The sequence below is a fragment of the Mauremys reevesii genome, linkage group 1 (genome assembly GCF_016161935.1).
Source record: "Mauremys reevesii isolate NIE-2019 linkage group 1, ASM1616193v1, whole genome shotgun sequence".
Lineage (NCBI taxonomy): Eukaryota > Metazoa > Chordata > Testudines > Geoemydidae > Mauremys > Mauremys reevesii.
Window position 1 is genome coordinate 256,814,826 of NC_052623.1, and position 17,623 is coordinate 256,832,448.

The 17,623-nt window shown below is 42.6% G+C and overlaps 1 protein-coding gene across 5 annotated transcripts in view; it reads right to left on the reverse strand.

Annotated features, from left to right (window-relative positions):
• The window catches only part of DGKI (diacylglycerol kinase iota), a 293,322-nt gene that overhangs the window by 112,442 nt on the left and 163,257 nt on the right, over positions 1-17,623 (reverse strand). For all 5 annotated transcript variants that reach the window (XM_039520216.1, XM_039520215.1, XM_039520214.1 and 2 more), the window contains 8 exons: positions 17,033-17,146; positions 15,844-15,981; positions 14,538-14,616; positions 9,441-9,496; positions 8,355-8,417; positions 7,874-7,947; positions 6,721-6,832; positions 1,156-1,355 (listed from right to left, as the gene is read on the reverse strand). In XM_039520216.1, the coding sequence (XP_039376150.1) occupies positions 1,156-1,355; positions 6,721-6,832; positions 7,874-7,947; positions 8,355-8,417; positions 9,441-9,496; positions 14,538-14,616; positions 15,844-15,981; positions 17,033-17,146 (836 nt within the window). The remainder of the gene's footprint in view (positions 1-1,155; positions 1,356-6,720; positions 6,833-7,873; positions 7,948-8,354; positions 8,418-9,440; positions 9,497-14,537; positions 14,617-15,843; positions 15,982-17,032; positions 17,147-17,623) is intronic.

The window sequence follows — 17,623 nt, forward strand, 5'->3', positions numbered from 1 at the left end:
TTATTTGAGAGCTACTGAACTCTCTCAGTTAGGGGTGCATATACGCTGCAGCTGGGAGCATGCCTCCCAGCGCGGGTAGACAAACTCAGCTAGCTCTGCTTGAGCTAGCATGCGAAAAATGGTAGTTAGCCACGGCAGCAGCTTAGGCTAGCCACCCAAGTACATACCCGGGGGTCAAGTGCGGTTGTATTCAGGCAGCAAGCCAGAGCCATCACACATGTCACCATGGCCATGTAGCTATTTTTAGCACACCAACTTGAGTAGAGCTAGTACAGGTCTGTCTACCTGTGCTGGGAAGCATGCTCCCAGCTGCAGAGTAGCCAGACCCTAAGGCTTGGTCTACACTACAGACTTTTGTCGGTATAAATACGTTGCTCAGTGGCGTGGAAAATCCACCTCCCTGAGCGAGACAGTTATACTGTAGACAGTATAGTGTACACAGTATAGCGACGAGAGGGCTTTTCCCATGACATAGCTACCACTTCTCAGGGCAATGGAGTAACTACACTGAGGGAGAAGCTCTCCTGTCGGCATAGGTAGAGTCTTCACTAAGCTCTGCAGCTGTGCCGCTGCAGCGCTGTATGTGTAGACAAGCCCTTAGTGATTTATACTAGCACACTGCGATCAGGATTCCCCATAAAATAGCTCTATTCAGTGAATCCTCAGGCTGGTCCCATTTTCAACCGGGAGCAGCATGCTCCCAACACAAAGACTCAATATAGTCTAAGCACATCTGTATCCTGCAGTGGACTGTGGATATTGGTTGAATGGTCTCAATGTGGGATCAAAGAGACTCACTAATTTCAGAAAGCAGATTATATGGCACTTTAAAGGGTGTGAGGGGCATATCTGCACAGCTTCCATGAGTGTTAGTAAGTCACACAGTAGAGTCCACTGAGACCTCCCCGAATAGTTGCCCCTTTGGATAACTGAAAGACATAACATCTTTCTGAAAGCAAGACAAAAGGGAACCCTGTTAGTTAAAGCACCCATGAAATCTGGTAAATATATACAATGTGGAGGAGAGGAACATTCTGGGGTTTCTGGACCTCTTTCTCCAAATACTCTGATGGTACAGTCCATGAAAACTTCCTGTTTGAATTCTCTGCCCAGTAAGAGCATCCTTGTATTAGGACATGAACAAGTCCAACTCACTCATTGAGTAAAGGCATGGATGTTCTCCTCTTGCTCTTCTGCACCATATTGGCCTGGTTCCTTAGGGAGATCCGAATGAGAGATGGAGCCAGTCGACATGGCTCCCCATCCACTTGCATGGGGATAGACTTGTATGTTAACAGAGTCACTTCCCGGCACTGATGCAACCTTTCTCCATGACCTCCCACCTGTAGAGCAGCCTGCAGAACAAGAACAAAGAGGAGGAAAGCCATAATGTTACCATCCTGTACCAGCCACTTGAGTTAGCTAACAACTCCCTAATCCTGTTTTACCCAGCACTCTATACCCTCTGCTACAAACTATTTTGTTTGCACTAGACCCACCCTGTTGCAGTAAGTGGTTTGTTCTGTCACAGGGAGATTTACATGCTTACATAATACAGTCCAAAAGCAGCAGCTGGTCACTAATTTGGAGGATGCAATGCAAAGAACCCACTATTCTGAATTCATCACCACTAGGAAGTTGCATTTCAGGCCAACCCCACATTTCCCCCCATCTAAATTTGCAGAATGGCTTTCCAGTAAGAGACATGGGTGTACATGATGCATTAAGGCAATGTTCCAATCAAAGCTTTTCAATAAGTCATTGCAATGAGGCATGACCAATGTAATTCCATTCACAGAAAAGACATAAAATGGGACTTAGAATGCTAGAATAAAGTCCTGGAGAGAAGGATCAGTGGGGAGAGGTCAGGTGAAGCAGTCAAACATACATGACAAATTCATGTATCACATGGGTATGAAATTTACCAAGCGGAGGTCGCCTCATCATATGTAGTGTAGATCTATATTTAGAGATATAGATAAACACTTATATGCTTGCACACATCCAAGGTGCATTTCTGTATATTTCTACATCTTGTTTTAAATTATGATTGCTTGTGTTGCAGTAGTGCCTACAGTCTACGACTCAAGGATCAGGGTCCCGTCTGTGCGATCTAAATGCTTTTTCAAGCAACAATATTAATAGGGGTTTTCTTTCTTACCAAGGCAATACTGTCCTTGATGTGAATTAGATTAATCTGAAATAATTATTATGACAGTTTATAAAGCAATTCAGCATCAGGAGTAGACAAGCTGAAAAGAGCAAGGAGAAAAACCTTGTTCAATAACTGCAGCTGGAAAACAACTAAATGCTATATGTTCAATAATTGTCTTGAAGAAACGAAATGAGAGAGCTGTACCATGTACCCTCTGAGACACCCGCCCACTGCCCCAACATTCTGTCCATAAGTTGACTGAAACAAGTCAACAGAAACAGGGCTGCATAGTTTTCATCAAAGAACACCTTCTTGACCGACAGCATTCTGTTAACTTCAAGAAAAAAAATAGCCAGCTTTCCAATCCCATCTCCTCTCTCCTACCTCAGTACATGCAACCTCTTTAAAACCCAGACCAGGAGTAAAGAAGCAGTGGAATAGGCAAAGGGAATAAAAACATATCAGAGACAAAAAGGTAGACAGAGGTTGTTAATGACTCTTGCAGGGCCATCAAGATTTAGGCAGGCATCTTGGGGCAGAAACACTATATTTTAATTTAAAATGTGAATATTGTCTATCAGATTAAAAAAATCTATATTAATACAACATTAGCATCAAGAATTACAGGAACTGAAGTCAGGACATTCACTGTTTTGTTTCCCACAGGAACCTTAACTGTGCTATTATGAATATAACACTTAGGCTATTGGTTACATGATGATGATCATCATTGTCATATTTTACAGGGCTTTTCATCCAAAGATCTCAAAGTGTGTCACAAATGTGGGCAAGCATATGATAAAGCATAGTGTGATGCACAAAAATGTCTGCTAAGATACAGAAAAGGTCTATCATTATAGTGACTCTTCAAATCACAAACAAATATAAAACCCTAACTCTGACCTCAGTTTCTTTTAGGTAGAAATAGCTCACCAGGGGCGGCTCCCGGCACCAGCACGCCAAGCGCGTGCCTGGGGCAGCAAGCCATGGGGGGGCGCTCTGCCGGTCGCCACGAGGGCAGCAGGCAGGTTGCTTTCGGCAGCATGCCTGCAGAGGGTCTGCTGGTCCCGCAGCTTCGGCAGACCTCCTGCAGGCGTGCCGCCGAATCCGCAGGACTGGGGACCTCCTGCAGGCAAGCCGCCGAAGGCAGCCTGCCTGCCGTGCTTGGGGCGGCAAAATACCTAAAGCCACCCCTGTAGCTCACTAAGGCCTGGTCTACACTGGGGGGGGGGGGGATCGAACTAAGGTACGCAACTTCCTTAGTTCAAACTACTTACCCGTCCTCACTGCGTGGGATCAACGTCCGTGGCTCCCCCGTCGACTCCGTCACTGCCGTTCGCGGTGGTGGAGTTCCGGAGTCAACGGGAGCGCGTTCGGAGTTCAATATATCGCGTCTAGATGAGACGCGATATATCGAACTCCGAGAAGTCGATTGCTACCCGCCAATCCAGGCGGGTAGTATGGACGTACCCTAAGGGACCTGATTCTGAATTGTGGCCTAAATGAGTACATGCAGCTCAGGAGAGGGATGGCAAAGGTGGCTGTGCCTCAACCTCTGTGGCCCTCTGGAGGCAACCCCGAAGACTACTAAGGTGACCAGACAGCAAATGTGAAAAATCGGGACGGGGGTGGAGGGTAATAGTAGCCTATATAAGAAAAAGACCCCAAAAGCGAGACTGTCCCTATAAAATTGGGACATCTGCTCACCCTAAAGACTACTCTAACTCACTATTACCTGCACTGATTCCCTATGGCAGTGTTTCCCAAACTTGGGACTCCGCTCGTTTAGGGAAAGCCCCTGGCGGGCCGGGCCAGTTTATTTACCTGCCACATCCACAGGTCCAGCCGATCACAGCTCCCACTGGCCGTGGTTCACTGCTCCAGGCCAATGGGAGTTGCTGGAAGCAGCGTGGGCCGACGGAGCAGCGAACTGCAGCCATTGGGAGCCACAATTGGCCGAACCTGCGGATGCAGCAGGTAAACAAACCGGCCCGGCCCGCCAGGGGCTTTCCCTAAACAAGCGGTGTCCCAAGTTGGGGAAACACTGCCCTACGGGATGTTACACTGTAAATACAGTTCAGTGAATTCCAATACATCCTGCCCCTTCCCTCAGTTATAACCTGACATACATTTACACCAAGCACTGTAATAGTGGGGGTAATGAAGAGTTATTCCACTAGACCTACACTACTAGGGAATTCCTCTGATGCTAGGGGTACTCCCAGTCAGTTGCCACTGGCTTTGTGGCACCCGTATGATAGCTCCACCAGTATACAAAGACTATAGCAGAAACCCCAATCAGGGGCACAGACATTTAAAGTAGGTCTAGCAGTAAGGCATCTTAGTTTTGCTTATGATGGAGATCAAGTTTATTTCAGTGTGAGGAATGAGATGTCTGCATTGTGGATGGCTGTATGCTGAAACTGAAAAGCACTCCAGCATGGAACTGACAAGCCTGTGAATGCATTTGGGTGCTAGGGCGAAAAGGTACAAAGACTGAGGTTGGTCTGGAGGGTAACACCACTGTAACTGGTGATCTTGTGTTTTTAAGGTTTGTACTCGGGAAATGCACTTAGAGTTAACTTTTTTGTGGGGGAACCAAAGAAAAACAATTATAGTGGCACTTACCTGATGCCTTACAAATATTATTCAACCCTCACAACACCTTTGTTGGGCAGGTCAGAATTATCACTTCCATTTTAGGTTAAGTGACTTGCCCAAGACTACACAGCAAATCAGTGTCAGAAAGGAAGCCGAACTCATATTTCTAGATTGCTGCTCTGTGTTCTGACCAGTAGACAACATCCCTTTCAAAAAGTTTTCTTCCTTTTCCACTAAATCACACAATGTTCTATTATTTCTCAAGTACCATATTATCTTGCTCATGGTTTTAAATGGCATAATTGTAATGCATAATTGAAAGGTGATGACACAGGGTTAAGGTTGCTATGGAAATGCTCACTCTGAATTCCATGGCTGGTGCAAATAAAAATGCAATGCTTATTTATGCATCAGCATGATTTTGTGTATTAATGTACTCCACATATATAGATCTTCTTATGTAAATATTCATTATAACACAGCACAAAATAAATCAGCCTCGTTGGCTTTAGGCAAGACTTCTGAAGGCACTATAGACCTTGAGACCAAAGAACAAGTCATCAGAATTTGAGCTAACATATGCAGACTGTACAATTTTTTTAATCACTTATAATATGTGAGCACCCGCTAGAAAACACAAATACTTAAAATAAACACTTGCACTACTCAATCAAGAGTGTTTCTCTCATGGTCTATGATCTTAAAATTTCTCTCTCCCCCTCACTCTGATAAAACAGGGAAAACGGGAATTTTCTGAGAATATTTAATGCAGCAATTGAAATTCTTTTAAACTATTCAGATTTGTAGGTGTGACTTTAGGTGGAGAACTTTTGCAAGACCAGTGATGGTCAATTCTAGATGGTCAGTTGTAGAGTACAGCAGAAAGGAATGCTCAATTTCAAGATGGAGATACAGCCTTTAAAGGCCAGGAGTCCCAGCATGTAGTGCTCCATATTGCAACTAAGCTGCAGGACACACCTACACACTGAAGACGAGGAGGGCTACAATATGTGTCTATTTTATGCAAATTAAATATGTCCATTGAGCACCTGGTGATTTGACAACGTGGTACTTCTCAACATTGCAAAGTTGGGACAACCTTTAATTATGTGATTAGTGCAGATGGTTTTAAGAGAGTAAGTAAGTATGTTTCATAAAAAGTTTTAGTGAGAAAAAACCTAAAGATGTTTATTTTTCTTTTCTTTTTTTCTTTTTTTTAAACAACAAAATTACCCCCACCCCTCAATACACATGATTTCTTACCTTTTTTTTTTTTCTCTCTTTTCTCCCAGTGAAAAAGTGAAAGTAGGATTTTCCCCATAATTTTGACATGGAATATTTTGAAATTTTCAAAAAAAAATTGTCAAAATATTTTGTTGGTTTACAAATTTCATCAATTTTTTTTAAAAGTGTAATTTTTCTACACACAAAAAAATGTGTTTCTGGAACCCTATTTTCCAACAATGAATTTCTGACTAGCTCTAATGTATATGGAAAATATATAAAAACCATAGTTGTAGTGGGGTTAGTAACAAACAGCACTTATTGTGCGACCACAGACGTTCCCCATAGTACAAACACACATGCACACACATCCCTTCTATAATACTTTAATCTTCTTTGATTTTTGATTTGGGAGCATTTTGAAGCACCATTAGATATGTTCAAAGCAACCAGTTTTTCAGGGAGTACATTTTTATAATGAAATAATACTTCTCTTCCTTTGAAAACCATTATTTCTTCATAATTAAAAAAAATTGAGGCAAAAACCATTTTTTTCCATCTTATTGAACCCAGGAAAGCATAGGAGAGAATCTTTTTCTTTTGAAACGTTGTGCATCCTAGTGTTGAGCCATGGAAATGAGGTGTCTCATACAAAATTGCACACAGAATAGCCCCAGTGCCCTAAGCAGTGTGAAATCTACTGCATGCAAAAAAAAACTCAGCTCTGCAAAAATTCTCACCAGAGAGGCCATAGTGAACCCAATGACCTCAATGTAACCATCATCATGGCGCTGAGGTTCAAAGTCTCTGTGGTCGCTGGGGGTACCCCAGGGCATTGTGCCAGCACAATACCTGCAGAAAGAGGTTTAGAAAATGACAGCTTTAGGGAGCATACTAAGAATTTGCCCCACTGGGTCTTACAACAATTAAAAGAAAAGAAAGCATAAGTACTGGCCAGTTCTTTATCTTCTGGGTGAATAGCCATACATCTATTCCAAAAGGTCTTCAAATTCATTCTGGGGCCTCCCAGTGACCATACATACAATTACAGGAGAGATCAGAAGGGGAACCCGCTCTCCAACTTTCAAGCTGGTGGGGCAGGCAATATCCCAATTTCTGGTAGGTTCCTGAGTGGAGATGGGAGGCAGCAGAGAGGGGACAGTGCCTTTTGGCAGTAGTGCTCAGGATTCTTCTCTTCCCTCTCCCCCCAGTCCTCCTTAAGATCAGCTATTCAGCTGGATTTTCACCTGCAGCCTCCTGCCAACAAAGGCTGCTTTGTGCCCCTATTAAGAAGGCAAGAGGCTGAAACCAAGCTTGCTTTCTGCAGACCTTAGTTTCTTCCCTCCCTCCTGGCTCAGAAGGTCTAGGAGCAGAGGGGGATGCAAAAGCTGGGATAGATTGGAGGAGGAGCTCCAGGCAGTGGCCTCCTACCTAATGGTTGCTGCTGCTTCTCTCTCCTGCCTACCTTTAGGGATATATGGGAGACCTTGCGGCGCAGGGGGTGGGGAGAACTTTGGAGAGGAGACACCACAAAGAACCTTGCAGAGGGGGCAACACAGGAGGGAGAGGAAGTGAGTACCTTGGAAAGGGAATCTTTGAAGAGGGGACAGGAAAGATGGGGGAATATTGGGCTTTTAAAAACACATCCCACTGTTTGTGACAACTTCTGAGATGTTAGGAAACAGTGTTTCTTCCAAAGCCATTTGGAGCTCTTCTCTTTGGAGGTACTGATCTGATTTTTTTCTTCCTGCTTTGTGTTTCTAATGAAGCAGAAGACAACTCTGTTCTATCTGCTGACTTCTTTGTTCATGTATTAGGTGCACAACTCTGGAAACTGTGTTTGTTAATTAATTGTTCCTATGAAGCCAGCAGTTTGTTGTGACTGGAGCTTACCTGGGTATATTTAAAAACACTATACATTGGAACTTCAGCTCCTGAATCTTTGGGGTCAGGTCTGTTCCATCACACTGCAAAAACCAAAGCAACAGAACAAAGAGGGGTTTGTAAATGGGGTCTCGGACAGGGTAATAATTGCTGTTACCCCATTTTGTAACAACCTGCCCAAGAACATGGATCGCATTTTAGAAATACCCATCTCTCTACAACATAGTTGCTGGGCACCATTCACTCTCTGTGAGATAGGGAAGGGTGTGTTACTCAGTGGGAAATTGTCATGTATGTAAATTCCCAAAGGCTTTCTACAAAATGTGTTTCAAATGTCACGGTCAAAACTGAAAGTAACAATCAATGGTCTGGTGTGATTAGGTCTGTGTTTTCTCAGCTCTCCCTCTCCCTCCCTCCCTCACTCACACTCTCCCTCTCCCTCTCCAGCTGTCTCATTGCAGAAAATGGTGCCATGCTTTCCTATACTTACCACAACTTTAACATGTTTGGATAAATCTCTGGAACTTCTCTGCAGGAAGTCTGAAAAGGCTGCCTACCAGACATAGGAAAAGGGAGGGAATTCAAATCAGAATTTTTTTTATTTGAATGATATACAGCTCCTTCCTGTCACTTTCCTTCCTTTGCATCCCTCCCCAGATTCTGCCACCACATACCATCCTGAGCTAAACTCTTTTCTTTCCTGCTCCCGTTGACAGAGTTTTAGGCCAAGTTTCTTCTGTTAGCATCCAGTCAACAGTGCATGTTTCAAATTCTCAAAAATCCCTTGAATCAGAGCCAGGGGGCGAGGACACAGAAGGGAAGATTGGTCCACTTGTTTTGCTGCATTAAGGTGCTACACTAAGAAAAGGCACTCCACTTGAGAACATTTACCATGGAATACCATTGTGCACTCAAATCATCATGCAAATTCTTGCTCTGGTTTGTTTGTTTTTAAAGCATAAGGCTTCTGGGTGTGACGACAGTGATAGAATCTGACAGCGGAAAGACATGTATGATAGCAAGTATTATCCAGTCAATGACCTCCTTTCCTAATTACACCTTAGAATAAAGCTGAAGCCCCGTCCACATCCCTCCTGGATAAGAAATTGTCATCTGATTTGCATATTCATGTATGAAAATGAGATGCTCCAAATAGCAGCTCTCTGTCCTCCTCCTCTCTTTAGCTCCAAGTCCAGGAATGCTCATCAGGGGCTGAAAGATGTGGTCAACGATTTTTCCTATGCGCTAGCAATTTCCCCAGTAAATTCAGTATCCAAGTGCTGCCCACAGATGGGAATAAATGTGAACACAACAGTGAAGCGCTTGCCAATCTGCAGCAGTGGGTACAGGATATTATCAGTCCTTCCTCCAAATGCTGTAGCACTCTTCTGAACTACTAACTATTAGGGGGAAATAATACTTCAACCCCTTCCAAACAGACATGGGGAGGCATTGCCAGAAGTAGCTGGAAGCAAACTATGTGAAAGGGAGAGGAAAGGGAGAGGAAGGGGAATAAATAATAAATAATTTAAATAAATAAACCCAGGCTATTCTGTAAAATCTATTCGTAACTCACCCCAGCATAAAACATTTTATTTCGAAAGCGACTGTTGAATTTCTCTGGATTTGCTTCTGTAAAAGAAGAACAAGGAAGAAAACAAAGTCGTCATAAGGGAGAAAGTTTGCAAAGCACCCTTGCTGTTCCAAGAAGTTTCATTCCAAGCTTTCCTGGAAGCAGGAAGACAGATTTCCAGCCTTGGCACGCTGCTAGCTTTCAACCCATGAGGGGGAAAGGGCAAGGGAAGTCTTTATTTTCAACACTATCTACATCAGCAACCCTAAAAGAGCAATTCCATGTGTACTGTACATGCACCACCCATTGGTAATTAAAAGGTGAAAAATGTCAAATGAATTTTTACTTTGCAAGAATCTATCCTCTATGCTATTCTTTGCTAGTGGATTTCTATGTAGTGCAGCCCCTTCTTGGTGTAAGGTAGAGTGGATGAGGAGAAGAGCAGACAGCCCCCAAAGCATATTCTCTTGAGGGAAATTTACCACACCACCACCATAGAGAGTCACATTGTCTGTCTCATGATCCCACTGTAAACTTCCAACAGCACAATAACAACTTTTCAGTGACACAAGTACACACTGTACACTGAGTAGATCTCCGTTTGGATCATTCGAAATCTCATGAAACATTTGAAACAAAACTGAATGGTTCATAGATTTTCAGGCCAGAAAGGACCATTATGATCATCTAGTCTGATCTCCTCCATAACCCAGGCCATAGAATTCAACCTAGTGATTTCCGTACCTAGCCCAACAACTTGTAGTTAAAGTAGAGCCTAATTAGAAAGACATCCAATTTTGATTTAAAGATTCTAAGTGATGGAGAATTTATCACATCCTTGGTAATCTGTTTCCAATGATTAATTACTCATGGTAAAAACTTCTTGTCTTTTTTTTCCAGCCATTGGATCTTTTATGCTTTTGTCTGATAGACTAAAGAGCCCTCTACTATCAGATATCTTCTCTCTGAATAGCTACTTATAGGAGTGTGATTAAATCACTTCCTAGCCTTCTCTGCGATAAGATAAATAGAATTATTTTAAACTTCCATTGCAAGGCATATTTTCTAGCCCACAAACCAATCTCAAAGTTCTTCTCCAATTCCTCTCTAATTTTTTCAGCATCCTTTCTAAAATGTGCATACCAGAACTTGTAATAGGATTCCAGCAGTGGTCTCACTAATTCCATATACATAGGTAATATCATCTCCCCTACTCATGCATGATGATTCCCTGTTAATCCATGCAAGTATCATGATAGCCCTTTTGACCACATCATCACACTGGGACCTCATATTCACTTGGTCATCTATAAAGACCCCCTAAGTCCTTTTATGAATCACTGCTTTCCAGAATACAGCCTTCCATATTGTAGTGTGACCTACATTTTCTATCCGTTGATGTATGACCTGCACTTGCCTGTATTAAAAACACGTTTGATCGCACTCAGCCTGCCAAATGATCCTGTTTGCTTTGCTGTGGGTAAATGTCAAATGCAGGACTCTACCATATCAATACATTCCGGGCCACATGTTCAGAAATCGCTTGTTTTGTTGTACCGGCAAATCGCATCTCTATTTACATGCACAAGTGGTGGTTCTGCCTACAAAGGGTTACAGTGTCCCCAGCAGCTGCTGAATGGGATACCTGCAGAGCAAGGGCTTCCCCTTCTGAATGGCCACATTAAAATTGCCTGGATTGCAGCTCTAGGTATAGGTGGAAGGCAGGGGCTGCATGCCCTGGACTCCCACAGTGATGTTGCACTCTATATGATTTTAGGAAAATATGCTAATGAGTGTGTATATAATGTAACTAAAATATGCTCCATGCAAAAGGTCTCTTGTAAGGTATTACAAAGCTTATAATCTACTGAGTGTGGTCATTCTATTTGTATAAATGTACCACTCTTGTAACTGAAACTAGAAATATGAAATATAACTTGGAGGGCTTATTATAATTATGCAAAATGTGGGCCATTAATGGTGGTTTGGAATCTTGATGGCTCCCATCAACCAGGACAATTGACTGTGGATGGCTCTGTTTGCTTGCAGGCCTTCCTTTGAGTCAGTCTTGGGGTCTCACAGGACATGTCACCTGGTACTGAAATCCATCTTAAACCCGGTGCTTTTCCATTTAGAAGTGGGGTTGGGGACCCAGAGAGACAAAAGATTCCCAACTTATGCCAAAGCCACATAAGAGGGTGGAACAGAACAAAGTGGGCTATAATCATGAGAAATCCCCTAGCTACCCGCTGAGCTGGAACAAGGGCTGTACCAGGGGAAAGGATTGTGCCCAGATTAGAAAGGCATCCAGTCTGTGATAGAAGCTTATTGAAACATCTCTGAGGGTGAGATTTTATCTGTATTCAGTTTTCTTACTGTATTAGGTTTACACTTGCGTGTTTTATTTTATTTTACTTGGTAATTCACTTTGTTCTGTCTATTACTACTTGGAACCACTTAAATCCTACTTTCTGTATTTAATAAAATCACTTTTTACTTATTAATTAACCCAGAGTATGTATTAATACCTGGGGGGGGGCAAACAGCTGTGCATCTCTCTCTATCAGCGTTATAGAGGGCGAACAATTTATGAGTTTACCCTGTATAAGCTTTACACAGGGTAAAACGGGTTTATTTGGGGTTTGGACTCCATTGGGAGTTGGGCATCTGAGTGTTAAAGACAGGACCACTTCTTAAACTGCTTTCAATTAAGCCTACAGCTGTTAGGGGACGTGGTTCAGACCTGGGTCTGGGTTTGCAGCAGGTTAGCGGGTCTGGCTCAAACCAGGCAGGGCACTGAAATCCCAAGCTGCCAGGGCAGGAAAGCAGGGGCAGAAGTAGTCTTGGCACATCAGTTGGCAGCCCCAAGGGGGTTTCTGTGATCCAACCCATCACACCCACTTCTCAAGAAACTGAGTGGGGAGGAGTGAAGCGCTCTGTCTCAATTACACCCCAAGCGTCAGCCACCAGATGTGGCCAGAAACGGGGGTAGGGATTAGGAAATAAGTGGCGCGTCTAAAAGGGGTGAAGTAACTGACTTCCTCCTAGAGCAAGAGTGGAATAGGGGAGGAATTGTGACTCGGAAGCAGAGTTTCCTTCCCAGAGCACTTCCCGGAACAGCATAGCTACATGCTGCCCCATATTCAGGACCAAGCCTACTGGTTCAATCTCCCCTCAAACAAGTAACTGGTCACATAACCACTGAGGTCACTACTGAAAAGGCAACGTTCATTAAAAGTAACATTTGAGATTCTTACTACCTAGTCTACCTAAAGGGAAATACCCAACCACCTTAGAGGGCAGTTACATTTCCACACTGTGAAATGCCTGAGTGGACTGGGAAAGTTCAAGTCAGTATCTTTATTTATTGTATTTGCTTCATGATATTTTATATCATTAACAATAGCTCTGAATGCAGGAATGCGCATGCACATTCCATTTATTGGACCAAATTCTGCTTTAACGAAACTAGTGTAAACCCAGAGTAATTCCACTGATTTCAATGGAGTTACTCTGGATTTATACCAGTTGTAAATGAGATCAGAGTCTGATCCATCCTGATTATTTCCATAAATAACACGACAGAGGAAATTAAATGAAAACAAACACACACAAGACAACAATGACACCAAAATGTAAGCTTTAAGCTTCTCTCCCCCTATACACGCAGGACTCATTTGTAAGTTTTTGTGTTCGAGAAAGAGAGAAAATAACTGTGCCAGCTAGAATGGGAACAGCAGATGTAGGTGCTTTGCAAGCTTCCCCATCCACACATACCCACACACAGATTGCTCTGAGTATTTTCTCTCTCTCATCTAAATTTTTAAAACACTGGCATGTCTGGAATAACATTCATTCTTTATATAACTCTACAACTTAATAATTAAGCAATGCTTCCACTAAGCGAGAGGGTAGCCATGAAACTCATCTATACTGTATTGCAACCACATTAGGAATGCACACTGGGGTGCATTCATAAAGAAATGCATAGTGCTGTCATCATTTCATTCCCGTGCCCTTCTGTGGCCCTTCATTATTATTCCTGAAGCTTACAGCAGTCTTAAACATTATAAAATATGCATTAGCTCATTCCATCAGGCATTCAGCTCTTTATTTAGCCTGGCATGAGGGTGTTATCTTTTTACTTTTTTAATGGCATTGTTATAGTATAAAAATGAGAACAAGTGAGGCTTCAGTTCAGAACTCACACAGCTAAATCAACAACAAGCTGACCAAGGAAAATTGAACAGGAGCCCTGGTAATATAAATATGCTTACCTAACACATGCACACAATGTACTGCCTGTCAAGCCAAAACTCAGCTGTTTAGGCATATTTGGAATTCTGAGAGCGTTTCTGTCAGGACACAATCTTCATCAGTATGAAGAGAGCCCACGCTAAGACTTCTGGGGGATTTTTATGGATTATTATGAAGGCCTGTTTATTTCCTTACGAACATAGTAGATCTAGGGTTCAGTATACTATACCATAGTCTTCCATAATAAGTCTCTCTCTAGTTCTTCCGTAAACATGACTTTACTACTGCTGCCATCTACAATCCACAATTTCACATCCCTATCACTCCCCCTCCCAAATCCTCCCCCACTGTTGGAAAAATTTGCACCCAATGTAAATTCTCTTTTTCTCTCTGCTGTTTCCTTATTTTTGTCAACATGTCCTCATTCTGGATCAACATAAGCCTTTTATAGTATCAACAGCTCTCTTTAACATTTCCTTTAGAAGCTTCAAAACTTCAAATCTCTCCCCTCTTAGTCTCTTTTCCTCCCATGAATCTCAGCTTTTCCAACCAATTTAATCAATCTTGTTATATCACCAAAACCTTTTCTATTTTTTCAGTATCCTTTCTTCAGTGTGATGCTCAAAACTGGACACATTTGTCCAAATGTGGCATAATAAGTCCTTCAGAAACTAGTGCTAGAATCATTCTTCCCACTTTCTTGTCTGGGACAGGAGTTTATATGTTTCAACATTCTCTTTAGATCTGGGAAACAAGTTGTCATAGCCAACCCTAGCTAAAATTCAGAAGCCATTTGTCCATTCCTATGATTCCCCAGCTAAGGGAAATAAGAGTTCCTCTCACCTCGGGATTCATGGAATTCCAGTGTGACATGTGCATCAAATCCAAGGCTGAAGTAATTATTGAAGACACTGAGTGGAAGCTGCAATCAAAGACCAGAAAGAAAACATGTGAAACTGTTTTGGGTACAGTATGCAAGAAAAGACTACCAAACATTTCATGCCATCCCTCAAATTAACAGCTTCTTGAAAAGCTATAGAAGGAGAGAAGAGAAAGCTGTGGGAAATTTTATATGCAGAGTTGCTATGAAGGCTGGAAACAACTTGCTGAAGATAATCAAATGCAAAAATGAAAGAACACAAACACATCTGCAGTGCTTTATGGTCACATAAGTGACTCTGTAAACATGACATCATGGGGTTCGCTATTTATCCTCTCTCAGCAATCTTCTACTTAACATGTCAAAACAAAGATTCTCCTAATTGCTGGCACTACAAGCTCAGCATGGCATCTGAAAAATCAAGCTGTGTTCTTTCTGCTTCATACATCATCAGCAGTGATACAGATCCTGGATTCAGAACTCGGCTGGTAATTCTGTTGATGATGCATGAGGCAGACTAGAGCACATCTGGCCCTTTCACTGCTATATTGGCTCTATTAGGCTGACAAAAAGAAAAGCTAGAGTTCAGTAAATTATAACTCAGAAAGGTTAGAGGGCTCTATGTGCAAGGACAAGGAGTCATTTTCACAGAATCCCTTTTCTCGCTATTGCCTCACTTTAAAATAATTGCGGATTAAACAGGAGAGAACAAAAATACAGTTCCTCCCATGACAAATATTCCAAAATATTTGAAAACCTTCCAACTCGCAGAACAAATGGGGGAGGGTCAGTGATGTAACGGGACCACACAGAGGGAAGAGGGTGACACCCTCAAGACACACAGGCTAGCAACCCATACAAAACACCTTGCTTAGAGAACAGATACACGACTGGTATCCACTAGCAGCAGCCCAAAGAATATACATATGCTTTGTGGTTTTTCAATCAATTGAGGACTGGATCATGGGACTAGCCTTTATCACCACAGCTAACAAGGCCAGGGGAAGAAGTAATAATCAAACAAATGAGATGCCGCAGATTTTCGTCCTTTGACCCAGGGAACAAGGAGTTTGTTTAAGCGCTCAGATATCGAGCATTATGAGGGACAACAAATGGACAGCATGCTGTAACTGTGATCTACTTTTGAACATGGTGATATCTTTAACCTTGCTGTAGGAGGAGACGAGAGTGGAAAATGTTTTCCTGAGTCCCAGAAACCCCAGCTTGCATCCTGCAGGCTCTCTCTGCTGGAAAACAGGCAGCTCTAACCTTACGTGCCCCGTCCTCAATTTCTTCCTGCGGCAAATCGGGGTTTCGTTCCACCTGGAGGTTCCAGCGGTCCAGCTGGACAATAGTCCCATCTTCTACGTGACAGAGAATCTTCGAGACAGGCTCATCTGTGTAACCCTGGAAGCAGAATGAGCACCACCAAAGACTCACTAATGGACTTCTAGAACACCATCACGTCACACGTTAATTACCTCACTGAGACACCAGTGACCATGCCAGGCCAGATCTGCATGAAGGAAGTTTGCATGAAATCCAGACTAAGTCTGCCCAACAGGTTCATAAATTTAGACTGTGGATGAACCAGGAACAAGAAGTTTGGCAAATAACTGTTGAGATTTACAATCTCTGACCAGCACAGTAAGGCCAATGGTATATGGAGGTGACTTAACCGATTTTACTAAGAGTGCCATGCCCTTTTCTGCAGTCCACAGGTCCTACTGACCACAGGTGGCAAGATTCTGTACACACATGCATTAAAATCTCTGCCCCAAATTGTTCATAAGATCTTGCCTTGTTTCATCACAAACCTGAAACACAGTATGGGTTGGTGAACCTTTGGGCAGATACAATCTGAGTTTCGCATAAACCTTTTCATAGATGTCAGGGCGGGTTGGATGGTTGCAACCACAAACCATGCCAAAACTTGTTTGTTTCAGATGAGCTGAGATTTCACTTTTCAGGCTTGCATAAACCCAAAAATCAAAGCAAAACTCAGAGGGTGCAAATCCATAAGAACCAAAAAACAAGCAAAAGTAGCATTCAAGAAACCACATGCAGCTGCTGAAATTCACACAGTTCATTTGCAGGATCTGGACCAAAGCAGGCACTAGTTATCAGAGCAGCTGAGGTGCCCTGAATTTTACTTCATTGTGTGGGCTAGAAAGATGTATTAGAATTTAATTTTGCTGTCAGCTTTGAACAGACTCTGGATCCCACCATGGAACAGGGAAGAACTTCAATTGTATTTGTCTACATCTGCAATAATTCTAAGTGCATCACAAGAATGGAAACAGGCACAAAAATCAATTTAAATCTGGAATGGATTTTGGATACATCCCTGCCTTCACTCCACTGCTGTAGCTAGCAGAAACCCCACTCTATAACAACTATCAATTAGAATGAATAGCAGGTAAGTCCCCAAGAAGAGGGTACTGGAGTCAGTGCTTACCCCTCCCCAGTTGAGGGTGCGAGCAAGGTCATTCCCAGTGCCAAGGGGAAGGACGGCAACAGGAGGCTGGGGGCTGAGCTGTAGCTCATCCAGGATGGAGAGGATCCAGCCCACCTGCAAACAGAGAACAGGAAAGGGAAAGAAATCAAATTAGGTGCATTTAAATAGTGAAAGAGAGAGAAACAGACAAACAGAGTTTATCCTCATCACACAAATGGTCAAGTGATATTAGTGGGAGATGCAGAAATGAGCACTGCTGAAAACCAACCATTTAGCCTCCCTGCCTCAGCTTCCTCTTCTGCAAAATAGGGATAACAGTATTTATTAGCCTGCCTCACAGGAGTGTTACAAGGAGCAACTGGATGTCGAGTTGTATATAAATGCTGATTATTAAAAATAATGAATTGGCATTATTTATTGTTCTATTGATTTAACAACAATCACTTCCACCCTCTCCCTGAGCAGGAAACAAAAGCACCTACAATTATGGACTTGTATTCATACCTGACTGAACATTGCTTTGAAGGTTTTTTATTGAAATTCTTGTCATAAAACAAAAGACCTCCTGGATTATCTTCTACAGAATACCAA